At 45.5% G+C, this 19,659-nt stretch overlaps 2 protein-coding genes and 2 long non-coding RNA genes across 6 annotated transcripts in view; 3 read left to right on the forward strand and 1 right to left on the reverse strand.

Annotated features, from left to right (window-relative positions):
- Window positions 1–1,125, forward strand: part of LOC309355716 (Fc receptor-like protein 5) — a gene marked incomplete at its 3' end in the record, with an annotated part of 108,504 nt that extends 107,379 nt beyond the window's left edge. The window contains exon 9 of the mRNA XM_081886791.1: window positions 1,055–1,125. Coding sequence (XP_081742917.1) covers window positions 1,055–1,080 — 26 coding nt within the window. The remainder of the gene's footprint in view (window positions 1–1,054) is intronic.
- LOC309355953 overlaps window positions 1–19,659 on the reverse strand; it is a 125,624-nt gene that overhangs the window by 678 nt on the left and 105,287 nt on the right. The window lies entirely within an intron of this gene.
- On the forward strand, window positions 1,505–8,001 carry LOC309355905. 3 transcript variants are annotated; one of them, XR_014162598.1, is made up of 4 exons: window positions 1,505–2,349; window positions 4,695–4,723; window positions 6,207–6,364; window positions 7,172–8,001. It is a non-coding gene; the product is annotated as an uncharacterized lncRNA (long non-coding RNA). The 3 variants fall into 3 exon arrangements; XR_014162599.1 differs by lacking the exon at window positions 1,505–2,349 and adding an exon at window positions 2,631–2,741; XR_014162600.1 differs by lacking the exon at window positions 1,505–2,349 and having other exon boundaries at window positions 3,973–4,723.
- Window positions 8,857–18,352, forward strand: CIDEB (cell death inducing DFFA like effector b). Its single transcript, XM_081887048.1, has 5 exons — window positions 8,857–9,033; window positions 14,850–14,994; window positions 15,193–15,342; window positions 16,531–16,721; window positions 18,069–18,352. The coding sequence occupies exons 1-5, from the start codon at window positions 8,993–8,995 to the stop codon at window positions 18,202–18,204; spliced, it is 663 nt and encodes a 220-aa protein (XP_081743174.1). The 5' UTR covers window positions 8,857–8,992; the 3' UTR covers window positions 18,205–18,352.

The raw sequence follows: 19,659 nt of genomic DNA on the forward strand, positions 1-19,659 counted from the left end.
CTTTGCCAGAAAAATTGTACATATGTACACCCCCACCACATGTGAACACAATTCCCGGTTTCCTGGCATCCCCTCCAACATAGCACCAAATATTCCTTGTTTATTTGATTTAATCCGATTGGTGTTAAATACTATCTGCAAACTAATTTATAATAATTTTCTTTTATTCTTATAGACAACATTTCCAATGTTTCTCCCATATTTTCCCCCAGCTTTGACTGTTTATCTGCCCTGTTGTCTCTTTTTCCCACATCTCTTTTAATTTCTTTTGCCTCCATTTCTACTATTTTTTTTTAATTTCACTGGTTTCCTCTCCCCATTTTATATTTTTTTTTTCAAATTTTGTATATTCTTTGCAGTTCTCGTTTTCCCTTAACCACTTCTTTGTCCGTTGCTCCAGTTGTATACAGTTAAACCAAGTTATTTTAATTCCTGTTAGAGCTTCTCCTATTTGTTCTTTGCTCCTGCCTTCTTCATGTTTGTCCTCATGTCTACAACAGCAGCCTGACACACCAAAACCTGCATTTGCAGGAGAAGCTATTTCCATCAGTATTTTTTATGAGAAGAAACCTCGCCTGTTCCATTTCTGTGTGTCAGGTTGCAGTTAGAAGCACAGAAGCAGGGTTATAAAAGGGAGCAGCCCCATCTATTTGTCCAGGACAGAGATCTGAAATTCTTTGCAATGCCCTCTCCATGGGGCTGCCATTGAAGACTGTTCAAACCTGCTGTGGTTTCAAAAGACAGCAACTTATAAAGAGCACATCCCGTCAGCATTTGTAAGACCTTCGCAGACTCTCTGTTTGTTTCCAGGCACGATTCGAAATGATGGCCTCTTGGCCTTCAGAGCCCTAAACAACAGTCATTCTTGAAATTTCACCCACTTCTCTGAGTGTTGCAGCACTGTTCCACAGCCAAGCAATGTAAAGTGCAGCATTCTAGGGGATATTGCACCTTAAGTGCTCTAAATGTGGGAACCCCTGGTACCCTGTCTTTGTGTCTCCTTCTTCGCTTAAGAGTCACACACATTCACAAACTTTTTCTTTTCTTTTCTCAGATAAGAGAATGATCACAGCAAGGTGAGTGAGTACGAAAACTTGGGGCAGCTGTCAGAAGCAGCTTCCTCCAGGCTGTTGGACATGACATGTTTGTTTGTCATCAGAGGAGTCGGGGCTGCTGTGTGTTTAAAAACAGAAGCAGGGATATGCAGTCAGGAGTGACAAGAGGCTGCAAGGGTGTGGCTGCTAAAAAAAAGCCACCTCTTTGCAAGAAGATAAAAAGAACTTTTTAGCACAAGGCAAAGGGGATTCATTTGGCCCAGCCTCCATGGTCCAACTGTAGCCAGCCAAATGCCTCTGGGAAGCCCACCAGAAGGCCATTCCTGGTTTTCAGAGATAGAATCATAGAATTCTAGAGTTGGAAGGGACCCTGAGGATCATCTAGTTCAGGCACCCCAAACTCAGCCCTCCTGATGTTTTTGGGACTACAACTCCCATCATCCCTAGCTAACAGGACCAGTGGTCAGAGATGATGGGAATTGTAGTCCCAAAACATCTGGAGGGCCGAATTTGGGGGTGCCTGATGTAGTCCAACCCCCTGCAATGTAGGAAGATGCAGCTGCCCCATACGGGGATCAAACCTGCAACCTTGGCATCATCAGCACCACGCTCTAGCCAACTGAGCTATCCATACTGCCTCTGACCTTGGAGGTTACCATTTCGCTGCCATGCTCCTTAACAGCCGCTGATTCACCTCCCCTGTGACTTTGTATAAGCAGCAGCCCCACATCCTGTAACAGCGAGACCCGCAAGTCAGGCGATGTGCTAGGTAGAGAAGCCATTCCTTTAGTCTGCCCTCTTCTCCGCAACTACGAAAGCCTTGTCCAGTGTCTCGCCTGGCTATCCCACGAGAGCTGACGCTTTTCTTTCCTGGTGGGCTTTTAGCAGGGCAGAAATTCCTGTTGCTTATCAAGCTTCACGTGTTCAAATTCCAAGCAAATTCCCAGTAAAGATAAAGAAAGCTACCTGTTCTACCGTTACCTGTTTTGACTGACAGCAGGTTCTCAGGAGCCTTTCTCTCTTCTCCAGTCCTGTGTCCTGGATCTTTTCACCTGGAGATGCCGGGACTAGAACCTGGGACCTTTGCTGTGCAAGGCACGTTCTCTGTCACTAAGCCATGGTCTGTCCCCAAATGGATTAGCTTTGAGATAAGACAGTATATTACCATATTAGTCTTCCCCGCCCCCAACATCCTCTTCATTTTCAGCTGCTTTTTGTGTGTTTAGTTCCTCTCCCCATTCCTTTCCAGCAGCTACTGGCAAACACTGAACATTCGGCAGTCCCTGAAAAGACGGTAGGAAGGAGCAGAGCGTTCCCCTCTAGCGTGCCTCTCTTATCTTTCATCATCTTGCAGGGGGGAGACCAAAATCTCAACTAGACTTGGGTAGACCTGGTGGGGGGACTGGAAAAATTGCAGGGACACCCAGCTTTTTCCCATGTTTGTTTTTTGGATTTTAATGTTTGGGAAACAAATAGAGGGGGGGTGTTATTTGTTTTGCTTTTTCCAGGCCTTCGTATCTCTAATCCCAAAACATTCAGCAAAGCTCAACACACACACCCCAGCAGGAACAATTAAATTATTTGCTGGAACGCCAGAATATTTGATTAAATAGGATGATTCTTTCCTTTTGACGGTGTTTGTCATTCAAAGCCAAGAGTTTGAATATAGTAACACTTCTTTGCAAGGTAGTTTTAATTCAAAGGCTGCATTTCAGCTCAGTGTGTTTTATAAACTGAAACTATACACAGAACTGTATAGTAATCCTTTTAAAAATCTGTGTGTTGTTGTTCTGTATGCCAGAGACACACACACACACATACACTAATGGGGTAAGAAAGTTGCCAACATTTCTGGACTCCTCTGTGGGTGCAGTTGTGGCAGATGTCGTGATGGACTTCAAAATGTAATAGTAGACCTCTGCTTAAAAGAGATACAGTGGTACCTCGGGTTAAGTACTTAATTCGTTCCGGAGGTCTGTTCTTAACCTGAAACTGTTCTTAACCTGAAGCACCACTTTAGCTAATGGGGCCTCCTGCTGCCGCCGCGCCGCCGAAGCACGATTTCTGTTTTCTTATCTCAGTCACTGGTATGAAACTTTCACTCGTATTTAACAAATCCATATGTATGTTAACATGCAAGAGAAATTTTATTCTTCCTGTTGTCATTCGTCAACTGTTTTCGGCGCAGTCCCCCTCAGAGGCCCCCTTTTCATTCCACACTGTTCTCGTTTGAATCTCTTTGGTTAAGCAATCCACGCCAGATTGGAGTATGTTCCTGGTAAAACCCCTTTGATTCCCTCCTAAAAGAATGAAGACACAATAGCCTTTCTTATAAGTAATGAAAAGTTTACTCACATTCAGTTCACAGTATGATCCCTGAAGGCAGGCTTTAGCTTGCAGTTACAGATGTTACAGTTACAGTGTGGCAGAGAGCCAGCAGTGCAGTCCAAGAGAAGAAATGGCATCAAAAGAGGAGGGTGGCCCTTTTACAGGGTCTCCCAGGGCCACGCCCATCTACCTGGTCACATGCAAAGGAAGGATGCTCCAGACCAGGTGTGACAGGAAGTCTTCCTGGCTGGAGTAACATCCTCCTGTCTGTGTCCACTCTAGGAAAACAAGGAATGTTATACTTGACTGCTCCAATGGCTTACAGTTGTTTTTTGCTCTATAAGACTCACTTTTTCCCTCCTAAAAAGTAAGGGGAAATGTGTGTGCGTTTTATGGAGCAAATGCAGGCTGCGCAGCTATCCCAGAAGCCAGAACAGCAAGAGGGATTGCTGCTTTCACTGCGCAGCGATCCCTCTTGTTGTTCTGGCTTCTGAGATTCAGAATATTATTTTTTCTTGTTTCCCTCCTCCAAAAACTAGGTGCGTCTTATGGTCTGGTGCATCTTATAGAGCGAAAAATATGGTACATTGCACAACAAATAGGTTGCCACTTTTGCACTAGCGCAGCTCCTGTGCTTTGAGCAGCAGTGTAGCATAGAGAAATTAAGCAGGTTTTCCCATAACATACCTCCACAGTGGGGTAACCCAGGACAAAGTTCCCCCTGCTAAACTGTGCATGCAAGGCCGCTCCTGAAACCGAAAAGCCAACTGTCTGTAAACTAACAATAAACGTCCCTAAAAATGGCAAAAAGTACAGGTAGTTTCTTTCCCAAATAGATGTTATCTTAAACAACAGCAAACACCGTAAATAAGGAGTTCACTTGCAATATATCAGTGGTTCAGTGCTCGTTTCATTTCTTCCCATAGTAGATTTTATCTTGAACTTTTGCAAACGCAGTAATCAAGAGTCCACTTGTGATATACCACAAGTGGTTCAGTGCTCAGACGTCATTCCGGTAATCCGACATTTCGTCACTAAAGAGTTTAGTCATCAGCCTTTATAGTAAATAATATACAACAGAAGACAGTATGTGAATGACTTAAATCAGGGGTATATCTGTCCCCACCTGCATGTTTCCATCAGGAAAAGCATAGAAAGAGGACAATGTCCTTCAGTTTGTTTAACCTCCTCCTGTTCCTGAAGGCAGAGGAGCAGGGCCAGTTTTTAAAGTTGGCGGTCCCAGTAGCTCCCACCTCTTTTGGATTTCCTGCAGCTTCTACCCCCTGCTAAAACCTTTGTTCTGTCTTGCAGATGCAAAGACCCCGCTGGAGTCTCTACAAGTAAGTAAGACATTAAACTTTCCATCCTTATTAGGGTTCCAGAGAAGGTTCAATGCTTTTTTCTGACAGGTCCCCTGTGTCTTTAAGAGCCATGTGGCAGGCAGACATTAAAGGGGTGAAGCATTTCCCGCAACTCCTCCATGTTGGGAGGAAACACACCTGTTGAATTTCTGCAGCTATTTAAGGAAAAGGTGGCAGCCTTGCCACTATACCTGTGGCCCAGGTTGCACCAGGTGAATTGCAACTCCCCAATGAGGAACAGTTGCAGCATCTGGGACTTCTTAATAATTTTTTTTGTTATTTCTTTCTTTTTCTTTCTCTATCGATTTCTTCCCCTCCCCCCGCTTTTCTGTGTTTTCATTGTAAAGTGGTACCTCGGGTTAAGAACGTAATTCGTTCTGGAGGTCTGTTCTTAACTTGAAACTGTTCTTAACCTGAAGCACCACTTTAGCTAATGAGGGCTCCCGCTGCTGCCGCCGCACCGCCAGAGTACGATTTCTGTTCTCATCCTGAAGCAAAGTTCTTAACCCAAGGTACTATTTCTGGGTTAGCGGAGTCTGTAACCTGAAGCGTATGTAACCCGAGGTACCACTGTATCTAGATAAAAGTTTTGATTTGGTTTAAAAAAGGGAAAAGATATTAAGTTTTTTATTTTCCTCCGTAAACCTTAATAACATTTATTTTTTAAAAATGAGGTGAAGGAAACCCGTTGTTTACTGCTAAGGAGAGCTTATCCACACCTTCTATTGTCCTGCTGCTCCCCACCGCCACCAGGGAAAACTGCTCTTTAGTGCTAATTGGCGCAAACAGCAATTCAGGTTTTCTCTGGATTGATGTTTGCTCTGATTTAGAGTGGAAGAGAGGGTTTTCCCTGGGAAAGGAGCAAAAAAAGGGGGGAAGCACTCGGACACGTGCCTCGAAAGCGTGGGTGAAGCAGAAAACTGCTCCAAAAAATCACCTTCACTTTGCGAAAAGGAGCTCTGCCTACAGCCAACCAAGGACTTGCAGGTAATAATAATAATAATAATAATAATAATAATAATAATAATAATAATAATAATAATAATAATTTATTATTTATACCCCGCCCATCTGGCTGGGCCTCCCCAGCCACTCTGGGTGGCTTCCATAAAAACCAAAAATACAGTAAAATATCACATGTTAAAAACTTCCCTGAACAGGGCTGCCTTCAGATGTCTTCTGAATGTCAGGTAGTTGTTTATCGCTTTGACATCTGCTGGAAGGGCGTTCCACAGGGCGGGCGCCACTACCAAGAAGGCCCTCTGCCTGGTTCCCTGTAGCTTTGCTTCTCGCAATGAGGGAACCGCCAGAAGGCCCTTGGCGCTGGACCTCAGCGTCTGGGCAGAATGATGGGGGTGGAGATGCTCCTTCAGGTATACTGGACCGAGGCCAGTAAAAGGAAGTTGCGTTGGGTTATAGATGGGAAGATGTAGGTGTTAACCACATTGGTTTTAATGCTTAGATCTCGAAGAAAGGAACATGCCTGGCTGGATGCAGCCAGCAAACGAAGACTGGGGGATCCTGCCAAAAACCAAAAGCCCCATGCCAAAAGCCAGGCATCCATTAGAAAAGAAGAAGGCAGATGAAGACACCGATTCTGGAGCCAATTTTGAATTCCCCGTAAGTTTCAAATCCACTTCTTCTCTGGTGATCACTCGTAGCCAAGTAAGATTGTCTTCCATAAACACGGTTTTAACAATGACTCCATAAGTGACTGTGGAGGCCAATTCTGGACCCACACGTCATTCCACAGTGGAGACATTGGTTCCTGGGTGGGAGTTGATTACCGTGTGGATTTGCCAAACGTGCCTTCCTCTTAGCACGTTTCTCCCTTGCGTCTTGATTTCGAGTGTCTTCAAAGTCCATGACATCTTTGGTAAAGGCTGTTCTCCAACTGGAGTGCTCGCAGGCTAGTGTTTCCCAATTGTCGGTGTTTATACTACATTTTTAAAGATTTGCCTTGAGACAATCTTTAAACCTCTTTTGTTGACAATCTTTACACCTCTTCTGTTGACTACCAGCATTATGCTTTCCATTTTTAAGTTTGGAATAGTGCAGTCACTTTGGAAGACGATAATCAGGCATCCGCACAACATGACCAGTCCAGCGAAGTTGATGTTGAAGAATCATTGCTTTAACACTCACTCGCTGGATCATCCCCTTGTCATGGTGAGTGGGCTTGCACGTTCCTATGACCCTTGTGAGCGAAGCCGTCGGGAATCTCATACTCCCAGCAGGGTCACCCAAGGTGGTAAGGTCACAGGGAAACAGCTAGACAAAGAATGATCCAAGAAGTTCATATCCACTATGCACACTCTGTCTGCATGGGCTTTTCATCCTTCTCCCTTATAGCTCTTTCCTTGCATTTCCAGAGTGGCTGGCGCAACCCGATCAGATGGGCGGTTTATTGTTGTTGTTTATTTCCAGGAAATAGATGCAACGTACTCGCTTCTCAGCTTCCCCTGCTCCACATTCTTCCTGGAAGAAAACGACAGACCCTCGGAGAAGCCAGTCACATCCCAGATTCTGGAAACCCAAACCCTCACTGTGAAATGAAACAAGGCGGTCATTTTTAGGAGCCCAAAAGGACAGGAGAGTTCCCCAGTGAACGTGTGAACCACAAAGGCCTGATCCACTGACGAAAAGCCTCTTTCGCAAGCTCCACTGAAATGAATGGGGAGCCTTGCAGCCCAGCCCACGAATGTTTTTCTGCTCCATTGAAATGAGTGGGTGTGGGGCACACACAGTTCAACCCGGTGAAGGAAATTCCACCTGGGTTGCTGTCTCAAGTTCCTGGACCTCAGTGAGGAGAATCCCCATCTTACAGGCAAAGGACTCTGACTTCCGTTCGTTTTTAAAAATAATTTTATAAGTTGTGTGTCCTTGTTGCTCGTCTTGACCCTTTTACATGATTTTGTACATTTTGTGGTATTTGTGCATTGTGACCTGCTGTTATTTTATTGATTATAGATTAGTAATTCCTTATTGTAATTGATAAGTGTGAACTGCTAGATTATTATTTGCTGATGTTTAATTTTACTAATATTGGATCCTAATAGATTGTTGAGTATTGCTTTATTTGATATAAATTGTTTATTTTAAAGCTATTGTGGCTTTTTATATAGGATCTGATGGTTACTATTAATTTTTTGATGTTTTATTATTATTTTTATGTGTGTTGGAAGCTGCCCAAAGTGGCTGTGGCAACCCAGCCAGATGGGTGGGGTATAAATAATAAATTTATTATTATATTATTATTACCAGCACCTGTTTATGTCTGTGGGGCTTGCATGGTGGACGGTGCTCCAGATGGGATCAGAGTAGGGAACGAGAAACATTGTCAGGACTTGGGTATCTGGTCCGACCAGTGTGCTGGTATTTATGCCTTCCATATGCTCTGTAGGTAGTCTATGACACATAAGCCCATAAAACTAAAATAAGCGAACTGTTTTTCTTACATGCTCTACTTTTGAAAGAATGTGGGAGTCCCACCCCCCTCTACTGCAATTATTAAATCTGCACATATGGAAGGAATGGGATGTATAGAAACTGACCCTTCTCCTGTCATTTCTCATGTCAGTGTGATGCTTAAAATGTTTTGTCAGCCTTCTTCCTTCCCCCCACCCCTACCCCTCCCAATACACTCGTACCTTGGAAGTCAAACAGAATCCATTCGGGAAGTCCGTTCGACTTCCAAAACATTCAGAAACCAAAGCACGGCTTCTGATTGGCTGCAAGAAGTCGTGCGGCCAATTGGAAGCTGCGGACGTTCAGCTTCCGAAAATTGTTCAAAAAACGGAACACTCACTTCCGGGTTTCGATTGTTTGGGAGCTGATTTGTTTGGGAACCAAGGCGTTTGAGATCCAAGGTACGACTGTACCTGTTTGGGCAATCTTTTTTCCACAGAAAACCCAGTTTGTGATTTAATGAACACCGTCGTCAATAAAACAAAAGACATTCTGTGAGCTTCTTCAGCCCTCCGGCTGCCGCTTCGCGAAATCAAATCAGCTACGAGCCGCACAGTTCACCTGCGACAACCCTTGAAGTCATTCACTGGCGCTCCCTGCCTGTGCCTCCAATTGCTCACTTTGGAGTTTGCTCTCGCCGGCTGACAACTCACAGCACATGAGCCACATGGTCCAGAGTCCAGGCAGACAAAAACAACCCAGATTCCCCCTTCGCAGCTGAGCTACTGTCCAGAGGGCCTCTATTCCCTACAGATCCACACAACACCCACCTTGGACAAAATGGAGTATATAAACGCCCTGGTGCCATCGACATTGTTAAAGTGAGTACTGATTTATTTATCTATCCTACCTTCCAAGGAGCTCAAGGGGGGGGGTGTACATGGTTCCCTCCCTCCTCACTTAATCCCCACGAAAACGACCCTGTGAGATAGGTTAGTCTGAGAGTCCAGCACTCTTAACCGTTACAGGCCATTGGCATACCCGCCAACATTTATCTGGCAAAAATATGGTTGTCCAATTCAATAATAATAATAATAATAATTGTATTATTTATACCCCACGCATCTGACTGGGTTGCCCCAGCCACTCTGGGCAGTTTCCAACATATATAAAAACATAATAAACCATTAAACTTTTTTTTAAAAAAAAAACCTCCCTATACGGTTACAGATAGATAGCCGTGTTGGTCTGCCATAGTCAAAACAAAAAAAATTCTTTCCAGTAGCACCTTAAAGACCAACTAAGTTAGCTCTTGGTATGAGCTTTCGTGTGCATGCACACTTCTTCAGATACCAATACGGGGCTGCCTTCAGATGTCTTCTAAAGCAGTGTTTTTCAACCAGTGTTCCGCGGCACACTAGTGTGCCGCGAGATGTTGCCTGGTGTGCCGTGGGAAAAATTGAAAAATTCGAAAGATTTAAAAATAAAGTATTTTATAATTTTTCACATTTCTGTTTACTTACTATTTCATAATAAAGTAATTATAAAATACTTTCTTTGTGTTTATTTGATTCCTATTCAAGAGAATTACTTTATATATAGTCAATATAGGCACAGGGTTAAATTTTTTAACATTTTCTAATGGTGGTGTGCCTCGTGATTTTTTTCATGAAACAAGTGTGCCTTTGCCCAAAAATGGTTGAAAAACACTGTTCTAAAGGTTGTATAGTTACTTATCTTCTTGGCTTGGGGGTCACATAACTCCAGACCCTCCAGCATTTCTCCCATGAAAATAGGACGTCCTAAGAAAAAGCAGGGCATTCCGGGATCAAATAAAAAACCGGGGCGGCTTCTGTAAATCCGAGATTGTCCCTAGAAAATAGCGACACTTGGAAAGGATGCATTGGGGGGGGGCCTGGATGGAGGCTTCTGAGTTTATACCTTGGGCATGCAGTACTTCCTACTGTTGTAAATAAAAATATGCCCTTTTTCCCTTATGGGGTATCCAAGAGCCCATATAGAGTCCTTACATAGGTTCCCTATTGGTAGGAGAAAATAACAGAGGCCAACCAGAGAACATTGAGAAGCAAAGCAGCTAGTAAGCTTGATCTTTATTGATCTGTTGCAACAGGGTGCTCCCCTCACACGCAGGAGAGGAAGAGGACCCCCAAAATTGCTGTGCAAGGGCTTATAAAGACTTTTGAAATTCCCATCCTCTAGATCAAGACCACCCCCAGAAACATTATGCATTCATCACAGAAGGGGTGTAACCTAAGACCACCCCTCAGATGGACAGAACATTTGCATGTTGTTTTCTCCTGTCGCTTTGTTTATTTCCTGTCTGGCAGGTTACTTGATTGGATTTCTTGGGGAGCCTGGGCAGTCTTGTAATGATAAGGCTCACACCCTTATTCAAACACAGATTAAGACAGGATTTGTGAAGGAAGAGGCAATGGGGAGGCTTTTCCATTTTGACCATGCAGAGAAACATTTGCTCAGTTTAGGAATCAAAATGGTTCCAGGTTGGCTTTCCTGTGCTGATCTATGTACGTGTGGTTATGAACGTTGCCATATATCTAAAACCATAAAATTCCTATCACATTATCACCCTTTCCCCACTTCCTTACAATCTTTTAGCCAAACCCGTCTGCTAAGTTCTGAAGGATCTTTCGCCTTCTAACAGCAAACTCAGCTGGTAAGAGCAGATATAGCCAATATGGGGCCAATGGGAAACATGTGAGGGGGGGAGATTGGAATGCTTGGGGGAACCCCAAACTTTGTACGAGTACAAAACATCTTAGGAGGGACCTACGGTAAAGGTAAAGGACCCCTGGGTGGTTAAGTCCAGTCGAATTTGACTATGGGGTTGCGCTGCTCATTTCGCTTTCAGGCCGAGGGAGCCGGTGTTTGTCCACAGACAGCTTTCCGGGTCATGTGACCAACAGGACTAAATGGCTTCCAGCGCAACGGGACACCATGGCAGAAACCAGAGCGCACGAAAACGCAATTTATTTTCCCGCCACAGTGGTCCCTATTTATCTACTTGCGCTGGTATGCTTTTGAACTGCTAGGTTGGCAGGAGTTGGGACAGAGCAATGGGAGCTCACCCCGTCGCGGGGATTCGAACTGCCATCCTTATGATCAGCAAGCCCAAGAGGCTCGGTGGCTTAGCGGGGACCTAAGATGACGACAGTCCGTTGCAGGGGGTTGAACTAAATGACTCTTGGACTTGCTTCCAACTCTACAATTTTATGAAAAATGCAGGTCACTGAGGACTAAGCAGGCTCAGTGGCCCCCAAACCCTGACTGGGAGGAGCAGAAAATTAGAGGTGAGGGGGAGAGATGGAGGAAATGAATAAGACCACTCCACGCTGCAACATTTTGCTGTAGGTCTCCCATTCAACCCAAGCAAACAACGGGCGTTGTCCACAGAACACGAATGAGCAAAATTTCCTGATTGAATTCACCTGTCTTTTATCTGACGTTCCGCCCAAGAAATAAGGGGTTTTGCTTTACTTGAAGAGCTAGCTGTCCTGTGGGCTGGCGTCATGAGCCCAAATCCGCTAGCACCTCCTTCGCCTCTTCCTCCTCTTGGAATTTGGACTTTGGCATCAAAACTCCAGGGACCAGAAGAGACCGTGATAAGCATTTCCACATAGACCTAATAAATTGCGTCTTTTCGTGTATTCTGGTTGCAAGCCGCGTAAGGGGGCCAATAACAGCTGGATAGCTCAGCTGATTAGAGTGTGGCGCTGATAATGCCAAGGTTATAGGTTTGATCCCTCTGTATGGGGCAGCTGCATATTCCTGCAAGATGATTCTCAGGCTCCCTTCCAACTTTACAATTCTACAGTTCTATAACCCTATGGATTAAAGAGTTTGAATGCAGTAGATAGAGGCAGGATACACTGTCTTGGGCCCGGTCTTATTCAACATCTTTATCAACGACTTGGATGATGGACTCAAGGGCATCGTGATCAAATTTGCAGATGACACCAAACTGGGAGGGGTGGCTAACACCCCAGAGGACAGGATCACACTTCAAAACGACCTTGACAGATTAGAGAACTGGGCCAAAACAAACAAGATGAATTTTAACAGGGAGAAATGTAAAGTATTGCACTTGGGCAAAAAAAATGAGAGGCACAAATACAAGATGGGTGACACCTGGCTTGAGAGCAGTACATGTGAAAAGGGATCTAGGAGTCTTGGTTGACCACAAACTTGGCATGAGCCAACAGTGTGACGCGGCAGCTAAAAAAGCCAATGCAATTCTGGGCTGCATCAATAGGAGTATAGCATCTAGATCAAGGGAAGTAATAGTGCCACTGTATTCTGCTCTGGTCAGACCTCACCTGGAGTACTGTGTCCAGTTCTGGGCACCACAGTTCAAGAAGGACACTGACAAACTGGAACGTGTCCAGAGGAGGGCAACCAAAATGGTCAAAGGCCTGGAAACGATGCCTTATGAGGAACGGCTAAGGGAGCTGGGCATGTTTAGCCTGGAGAAGAGGAGGTTAAGGGGTGATATGATAGCCATGTTCAAATATATAAAAGGATGGCACACAGAGGAGGGAGAAAGGTTGTTTTCTGCTGCTCCAAAGAAGCGGACACGGAGCAATGGTTCCAAACGCCTAAACATTAGGAAGAACTTCCTGACAGTAAGAGCTGTTTGACAGTGGAATTTGCTGCCCAGGAGTGTGGTGGAGTCTCCTTCTTTGGAGGTCTTTAAGCAGAGGCTTGACAACCAGATGTCAGGAGTGCTCTGATGGGGTTTCCTGCTTGGCAGGGGGTTGGACTCCATGGCCCTTGTGGTCTCTTCCAACTCTATGATTCTACACAGAGGGCCCTCCAGACTAGTGTTATTGATGAAATCATAGTGCATAAGCACTGCCTCTCTCTTGGATCATTCCACTTTAAAAGTATTATTTCACAGAATCATAGACCAGATTTCAGAAGAAAGTTACAGGGCATGAAACCAGTTAGAAAGAAAGCAGGCAGAGTCCTTCCCCCCCCCCCAAAAAAAAAAAACAGAGTCCTTTTTGTTGGGGATAATTCAGATGGAAATTCCCAGGTGTCCAAAAAGGTTATTTATGTATGCCAATAGTGCAGCCTGTGTTTTGTTTGCCCCAAAATGGAAAACGAGCGAGGTCCCAACTAAAGAAGAATGGCAACTTCAACTGATGGTATATACGCAGCTTGAGGACCTAATATATATAGGGTGAGTCTTTTAAAAGAGGCTCCGTGGAACACGTGTACTCTGTATCCACGGTGCCTCTTTTAAAGGACTCACCCTGTAGAATAAGAGGACAAGAAGAACATACGTTTAAAGAAGACTGGAAAATGCTTATTGATATATAGGGGGGAACTGTGCACACTTGATAAAGCTGGCAGCATTAAGATAAATTCAACAGTTTTGATGGATGTAATAATGGATTACTGAATGGTTTCGTTTACGTAAAATATGCAGGGATTTATGATATGTAAAATAGACCATGGAAGGAGAAGAAGGGAAGTCATTGACATTTTAAGGTTGTTTAAATGAATATTCTAAATTGTGAAACAGAAAATTTAATAAAAATTATACAGTGGTACCTTGGCTTAAGTACTTAATTTGTTCTGGAGGTCCGTTATTAACCTGAAACTGTCCTTAACCTGAGGTACCACTTTAGCTAATGGGGCCTACCACTGCCGCTGTGCCGCCGACGCACGATTTCTGTTCTCATCCTGAAGCAAAGTTCTTAAACCGAGGTACTACTTCCGGGTTAACGGAGTCTGTAATCCAAAGTGTTTGTAACCCAAGGTGTTTGTAACGCGAGGTACCACTGTACACACACCAAAAAAAGTAAGAAAACAGGCAGAAACAGCATTTGCAGGCAGAAACAGCATTGGGTCGTGTATAACTGTCCTACATAGCTGTCAAGTGTCCCTTATTTGAAGGGACAGTCCCTTATTCCAGCGCCATGTCCCGCTGCTGTCCCTTATTGATGGATGTCCCTTAAATGTCCCTTAAATGATGTCCCTTAAATTGGAGCAGCTCCTCTCCCTCCCTCCCTGCCGGCCAGGGAGGAGGAAGGCTCCAACTGTGTTGCTTGGCTGTGTTGCTCACCCAATAAGAAGTCTAAGAACAACTGGGGGGTGGAGCTTGCATGACTTGTGTGTGGATAGTTAATGCAAGCTAAGGGGTTTTTTGAATGCTGGACACCATTTTGTTGCACGTGCTGCTGCAAACTTTGCAGTGCAAAGCCAGGCCGGGAAGCCATCTTAAGTTGAGGCTGCATAGGCCTTGTGGTGCATGTGATTCAGATTCTATTCAGTTGAACCTCTGGTTACAAAGTTGGTTGGACAGTGTTCTCAAAGCTACCAGCATGAGTTTGACCAGACTGCAGGAGGACAGGAAAACTGGAGTGCCTGGAACAGGTGAGGCTGCAGGTCCCTTATTTTGGCTGCTGGTCCCTTATTTTCAAGGCTGCTGGTTCCTTATTTTCAAATCTGTATGTTGACAACTATGACATCATAAGTGCAAATCATCACAACCGAAAGGGCACCTGGACGAACCCAGATCATTACCAAAAGTTCAGTTTATCTGTTCGGGTGTTGACCTTCCTCCAGGACACTTTGCACATGCTCAGAGGCATGCTATGGCAGCCAGGTTGGGACCTTCTGAGCAACCTCTCTCTCTCTCTCTTTCTCTCAGGTCAGTGTCGAGTGCGAGCTCAGAACTCACCCGGCGTGTCTGGGCTCCGAGTCCCCCAACCCAGAGGCCATTCCGGGTCTGTGACCACAAGCGCAACGTCCGCAAAGGTCTGACTGCAGGGACCTTGCAGGAGCTGTTGATCAAGGTGAGCACTCCTTCCCTCCCGCCAATTTTCCAGCCTCCACTTCTGACGCCAAGGCACTGCCAGTCCACACTTGGCTGGCAAGCCCTTGGGTAAAGCTACTCCTCTTCACCCTCCCTTTTATCATCTGCGAAATGGAAGCAGTGGCCATGCTTTGCTTGACATGAAGGGCTCTGCTTGTGTGTTTTCTTGTTTCGCCAGGCAAGGGAGACCCTGCTGATCTCCAGCATCGTTTCCTTGGTGCTGGAAGAAGATGGCACCGTTGTGGAAACAGAGGAATTCTTTGACGTCCTAGACGATAACACGGCCTTGATGGCGCTGGAAAAAGGGCAGAAATGGAGCCACGCCAGGGTAAGCGAAAGGGTGTTGAATGGAAGGCCAGTGGAAAATTACAGGCTAGGCTCCTTTCCATAAGAATTCTAAGGCATCATAAATAAAATGAATGTTCCTAAGTGCACAAGATAAATACACATACGTTATTTAGGAGAGCCAGTGTGGTGTAGTGGTTAAAAACAGTGGACTCGTAATCTGGGGAACCGGGTTCGCGTCTCCGCTCCTCCACCTGCAGCTGCTGGGTGACCTTGGGCCAGTCACACTTCTCTGAAGTCTCTCAGCCCCACTCACCTCACAGAGTGTTTGTTGTGGGGGAGGAAGGGAAAGGAGAATGTTAGCCGCTTTGAGACTCCTTCGGGTAGTGATAAAGCGGGATATCAAATCCAAATCCAAACTCAAGTACTGCATGTCTGAAAGAGTACAGGACAGCAATCCTGAAGCCACTTTGAGTCTTAATAATAATTTAATTAATTAATTAAGTAAGTAAGTAAGTAAGTAAGTAAGTAAGTAATTCATTCCCTTCCCATCTGGCTGAATTTCCGCAGCCACTCTGGGCTGCTCCCAACAGAATATTAAAAGCATGAGGAAACATCAAACATTAAAAACTTCCCTAAACAGGGCTGCCTTCAGATGTCTTCTAAAAGTCAAGTAGTTGTTTATCTCCTTGACATCTGATGGGAGGGCGTTCCACAGGGCAGGCGCCACCACTGAGAAGGCCCTCTGCCTGGTTCCCTGCAACCTCGCTTCTAGCAGGGAGGGAACTGCCAGAAGGCCGTCAGAGCTGGACCTCAGTGTCCGGGCTGAATGATGGGGGTGGAGATGCTCCTTCAGGTATACAGGGCCGTTTAGGGCTTTCAAGGTCAGCACCAACACTTTGAATTGTGCTCGGAAACATGCTGGGAGCCAATGTAGGTCTTTCAGGACTGCTGTAATATGGTCTCGGCAGCCACTCCCAGTCTAGCTGCCGCATTCTGGATTAGTTGCAGTTTCTGGGTCACCTTCAAAGGTAGCCCCACGTAGAGCGCATGGCAGTAGTCCAAGCGGGAGATAACCAAAGCATGCGCCACTCTGGTAAGACAGTCTGTGGGCAGGGAGGGTCTCATCCTGCGTACCAGATGGAGCTGGTAGACAGCTGCCCTGGACACAGAATTGACCTGCGCCTCCATGGACAGCGGTGAGTCCAACGATTCTATCTGCGTCATACAGGGCAGCAGCCGGTCCTATGCTCTCAGCGGGGAGAAACCGAGGAACAGCCGTGACATTGCCCGCATCACCTTTGACGTCTACAAGCTCAACCCCCGCGACCTCTTTGGCAGCCTGAACATCTCGGCCACTTTCTACGGACTCTACTCCATGAGCTGCGACTTCAAGTGTCTGGGGCCCAAGAAGGTGCTAAGGTGGGTCTGGGAACCAGCTTCCCCCACATCTCCCCTGACAGACGGCCATCCAATCTCTACTTAAAACCCTCTGAGGAAGGAGGGTCCACCACCTCACCTCCATTGTCAGAAAGTTCTTCCTGATGTTGAGTCAGAATCTCCTTCCTTGTAAGCTTGAAGCCATGGGTTCAGGTCTTACCCACCAGAGCAGGAGGAAACATTAGTCATTTAGTCGTGTCCAACTCTTCATGACCCCCTGGACCAGAGCACGCCAGGCACTCCTGTCTTCCCCTGCCTCCCGCAGTTTGGTCAAACTCATGCTGGTAGCTTCGAGAACACTGTCCAACCATCTCATCCTCTGTCGTCCCCTTCTCCTTGGGCCCTCCATCTTTCCCAACATCAGGGTCTTTTCCAGGGAGTCTTCTCTTCTCATGAGGTGGCCAAAGTCTTGGAGCCTCAGCTTCAGGATCTGTCCTTCCAGTGAGCACTTAGGGCTGATTTCCTTCAGAATGGAGAGGTTTGATCTTCTTGCAGTCCATCGGACTCTCAAGAGTTTCCTCCAGCACCAGAATTCAAAAGCATCAATTCTTCGGCAATCAGCCTTCTTTATGGTCCACCTCTCACTTCCATACATCACTACTGGGAAAACCAGAGCTTTAACTATACGGACCTTTGTTGGCAAGGTGATGTCTCCGCTTTTGAAGGTGTTGTCTAGTTTTGTCATTGCTTTTCTCCCAAGAAGCAGGCGTCTTTTAATTTAGTGGCTGTCGCCATCTGCAGTGATCATGGAGCCCAAGAAAGTAAAATCTCTCACTGCCTCCATTTTTGGGAGAAGATCAGCTCACAGTTTTGCAGCTTCTTTTGCAAAGCCCCCTTTTTTTGAGGATTAGCTCAAAGTTGTTGAGTTTACTTTGCAAAGGGAAAAAATCCTGTTTTTATGGGGTTCAACTTATAGTTCTGCAGCTTCTTTAGAAAAAAAAGGCAGCCATTTCTACAGTTTCCAGACAGCTAATCTATTCAGCCAGTCACATGTCGCTGGGGAAACAAACAGCCTCCGTCTGCAGAACATTCAGCAATGGAGGCCTGGGCAAGGGGCCGGAAAGGGAGCCAGCGATCGACCACACATTCGCTCCGTAACACGCACAGACATTTCCCCTTACTTTTGAAAAGGAAAAAAGTCCATCTTATGGAGCGAAAAATATGGTAAATTCCATAAATAAAATAATAAAATTGAAATTAATTTTGTCTTCTGAGCTGCTCCGAGATCTACGGATGAAGGGCGGCATACAAATTTAATTAATTATAATAATGCAAAACAACAACCCAGGAACCCAGCACTAATATAATTTGTTCCCCTTTCCTCCCAAGGGAGATTTTGCGTGTGGCATCCACCGTCATGCATGGCATCGGGCACATTCTTCTTGGGGCATCCCACTACATCCGCCGGATCCTGGACGGAGGCGAGAACTGGCACTCGCATGCCCGCGTGAGCTACGAACGCTGAAAGCTGCCACCCTCCTCTTCCTCCCTCTCCTGAGACAAGATTCCTTCCCGGCACCTGCTCTTTCAGCTCCAAAGAAATCCCAGATCTCTGTTTCGGTTGGGGATGTTGATTAAAAAGGGTATAGTGGTACCTTGGTTCTCAAACTTAATCCGTTCCGGAAGCCCATTCCAAAACCAAAGCGCGTTCCAAAACCAAGGCACGCTTTTCCCATAGAAAGTAATGCAAAATGGATTCATCCGTTCCAGACTTTTAAAAACAACCCCTAAAACAGAAATTTAACATGAATTTTACTATCTAACGAGATGTCTGATCCATAAAACGAAAGCAAGAATCAATGTACTGTACTATAAAATAAATAACAGAACAGTGGTACCTCGGGTTAAGTACTTAAATTCGTTCTGGAGGTCCGTTCTTAACCTGAAACTGTTCTTAACCTGAAGCACCACTTTAGCTAATGAGGCCTCCTGCTGCTGCTGCGCCACCGGCGCAAGATTTCTGTTCTCATCCTGAAGCAAAGTCCTTAACCTGAGGTACTATTTCTGGTTTGGTGGAGTCTGTAACCTGAAATGTATGTAAGCCGAGGTACCACTGTATTGTAGGTGATAAAAAATTTAATTGTTTTTTTCTTTTCTTCTTACCTGCACTGATGATAGTCAGCTTTTATCCATTTCCGCAGTCACACAATCAATCAATCAATCAGTAGCTGAACTGGGTTCCACGCAGTCACAAAAACAAATGAACCGAAAAAGCCTCGGAAACAAAAACGCAAAATAAATAGCAAAAACAAAAGCGCCAAACCTAATCTGTTCCGGAAGTCCGTTTGACTTCCGAAATGTTCGGAAACCAAGGCGCAGCTTCTGATTGGTGCAGGCGCCCCAGAAACAATAGCCAACAGCCGCATCGGACGTTCAGCTTCTGAAAAACGTTCAAAAAGCGGAACACTTCTGGGTTTTCGGCGTTTGGGAACCAAGGCATTTGAGAACCAAGGTACCACTGTATTTAATAACCAGACACACAAGAAACCTTGAACCAGACCTTCCTTTTGGCACAGAGGAGATGGCTGTGGAGGTGGCAAATAGCCGCCGAGTTCTGCCAGCTTAACAGAGATGCAACATGAAGCAGGGATGAGGAAATCTGTTGCCTGCTAGATGTTGCGGGACTACAATTCCCATCATCCCTGAGCGCCGTCTGGAGCCGGTGGAGAGTTCAGCATCCGGAAGACTCCTGCTGGTTTGCCCATTGCTGGTTATTTTTATTATTTCTCCAGTGCTTCCCTTGCAAAACCGACCCAAAGCGACTCACAAGGCAAGCGCTAGAATCGATTGCAGCAAACAAACGAATAAAAACCTTTTTTTTAAAAAGAGCATTTGCACAAATGAAAGGTCTTAGAGAGGCTGAAAAGAGACCTTAGAAAACAAGGGTCATCTAGTCCAACCCCCTTTTGCCCAACATGGG

The sequence above is a fragment of the Podarcis melisellensis genome (assembly GCF_964234715.1).
Source record: "Podarcis melisellensis genome assembly, chromosome: 13".
Lineage (NCBI taxonomy): Eukaryota > Metazoa > Chordata > Lepidosauria > Squamata > Lacertidae > Podarcis > Podarcis melisellensis.

Excerpts from the sequence above, each read along its gene's own strand:
- CIDEB (XM_081887048.1), top strand. The coding sequence starts at position 8,993 with ATGGAGTATATAAACGCCCTGGTGCCATCGACATTGTTAAA. Across the intron at positions 9,034-14,849 it reads GTGCCATCGACATTGTTAAA|GTCAGTGTCGAGTGCGAGCT; the intron begins GTGAGTACTGAT and ends TCTTTCTCTCAG. Across the intron at positions 16,722-18,068 it reads GGGCCCAAGAAGGTGCTAAG|GGAGATTTTGCGTGTGGCAT; the intron begins GTGGGTCTGGGA and ends TTTCCTCCCAAG.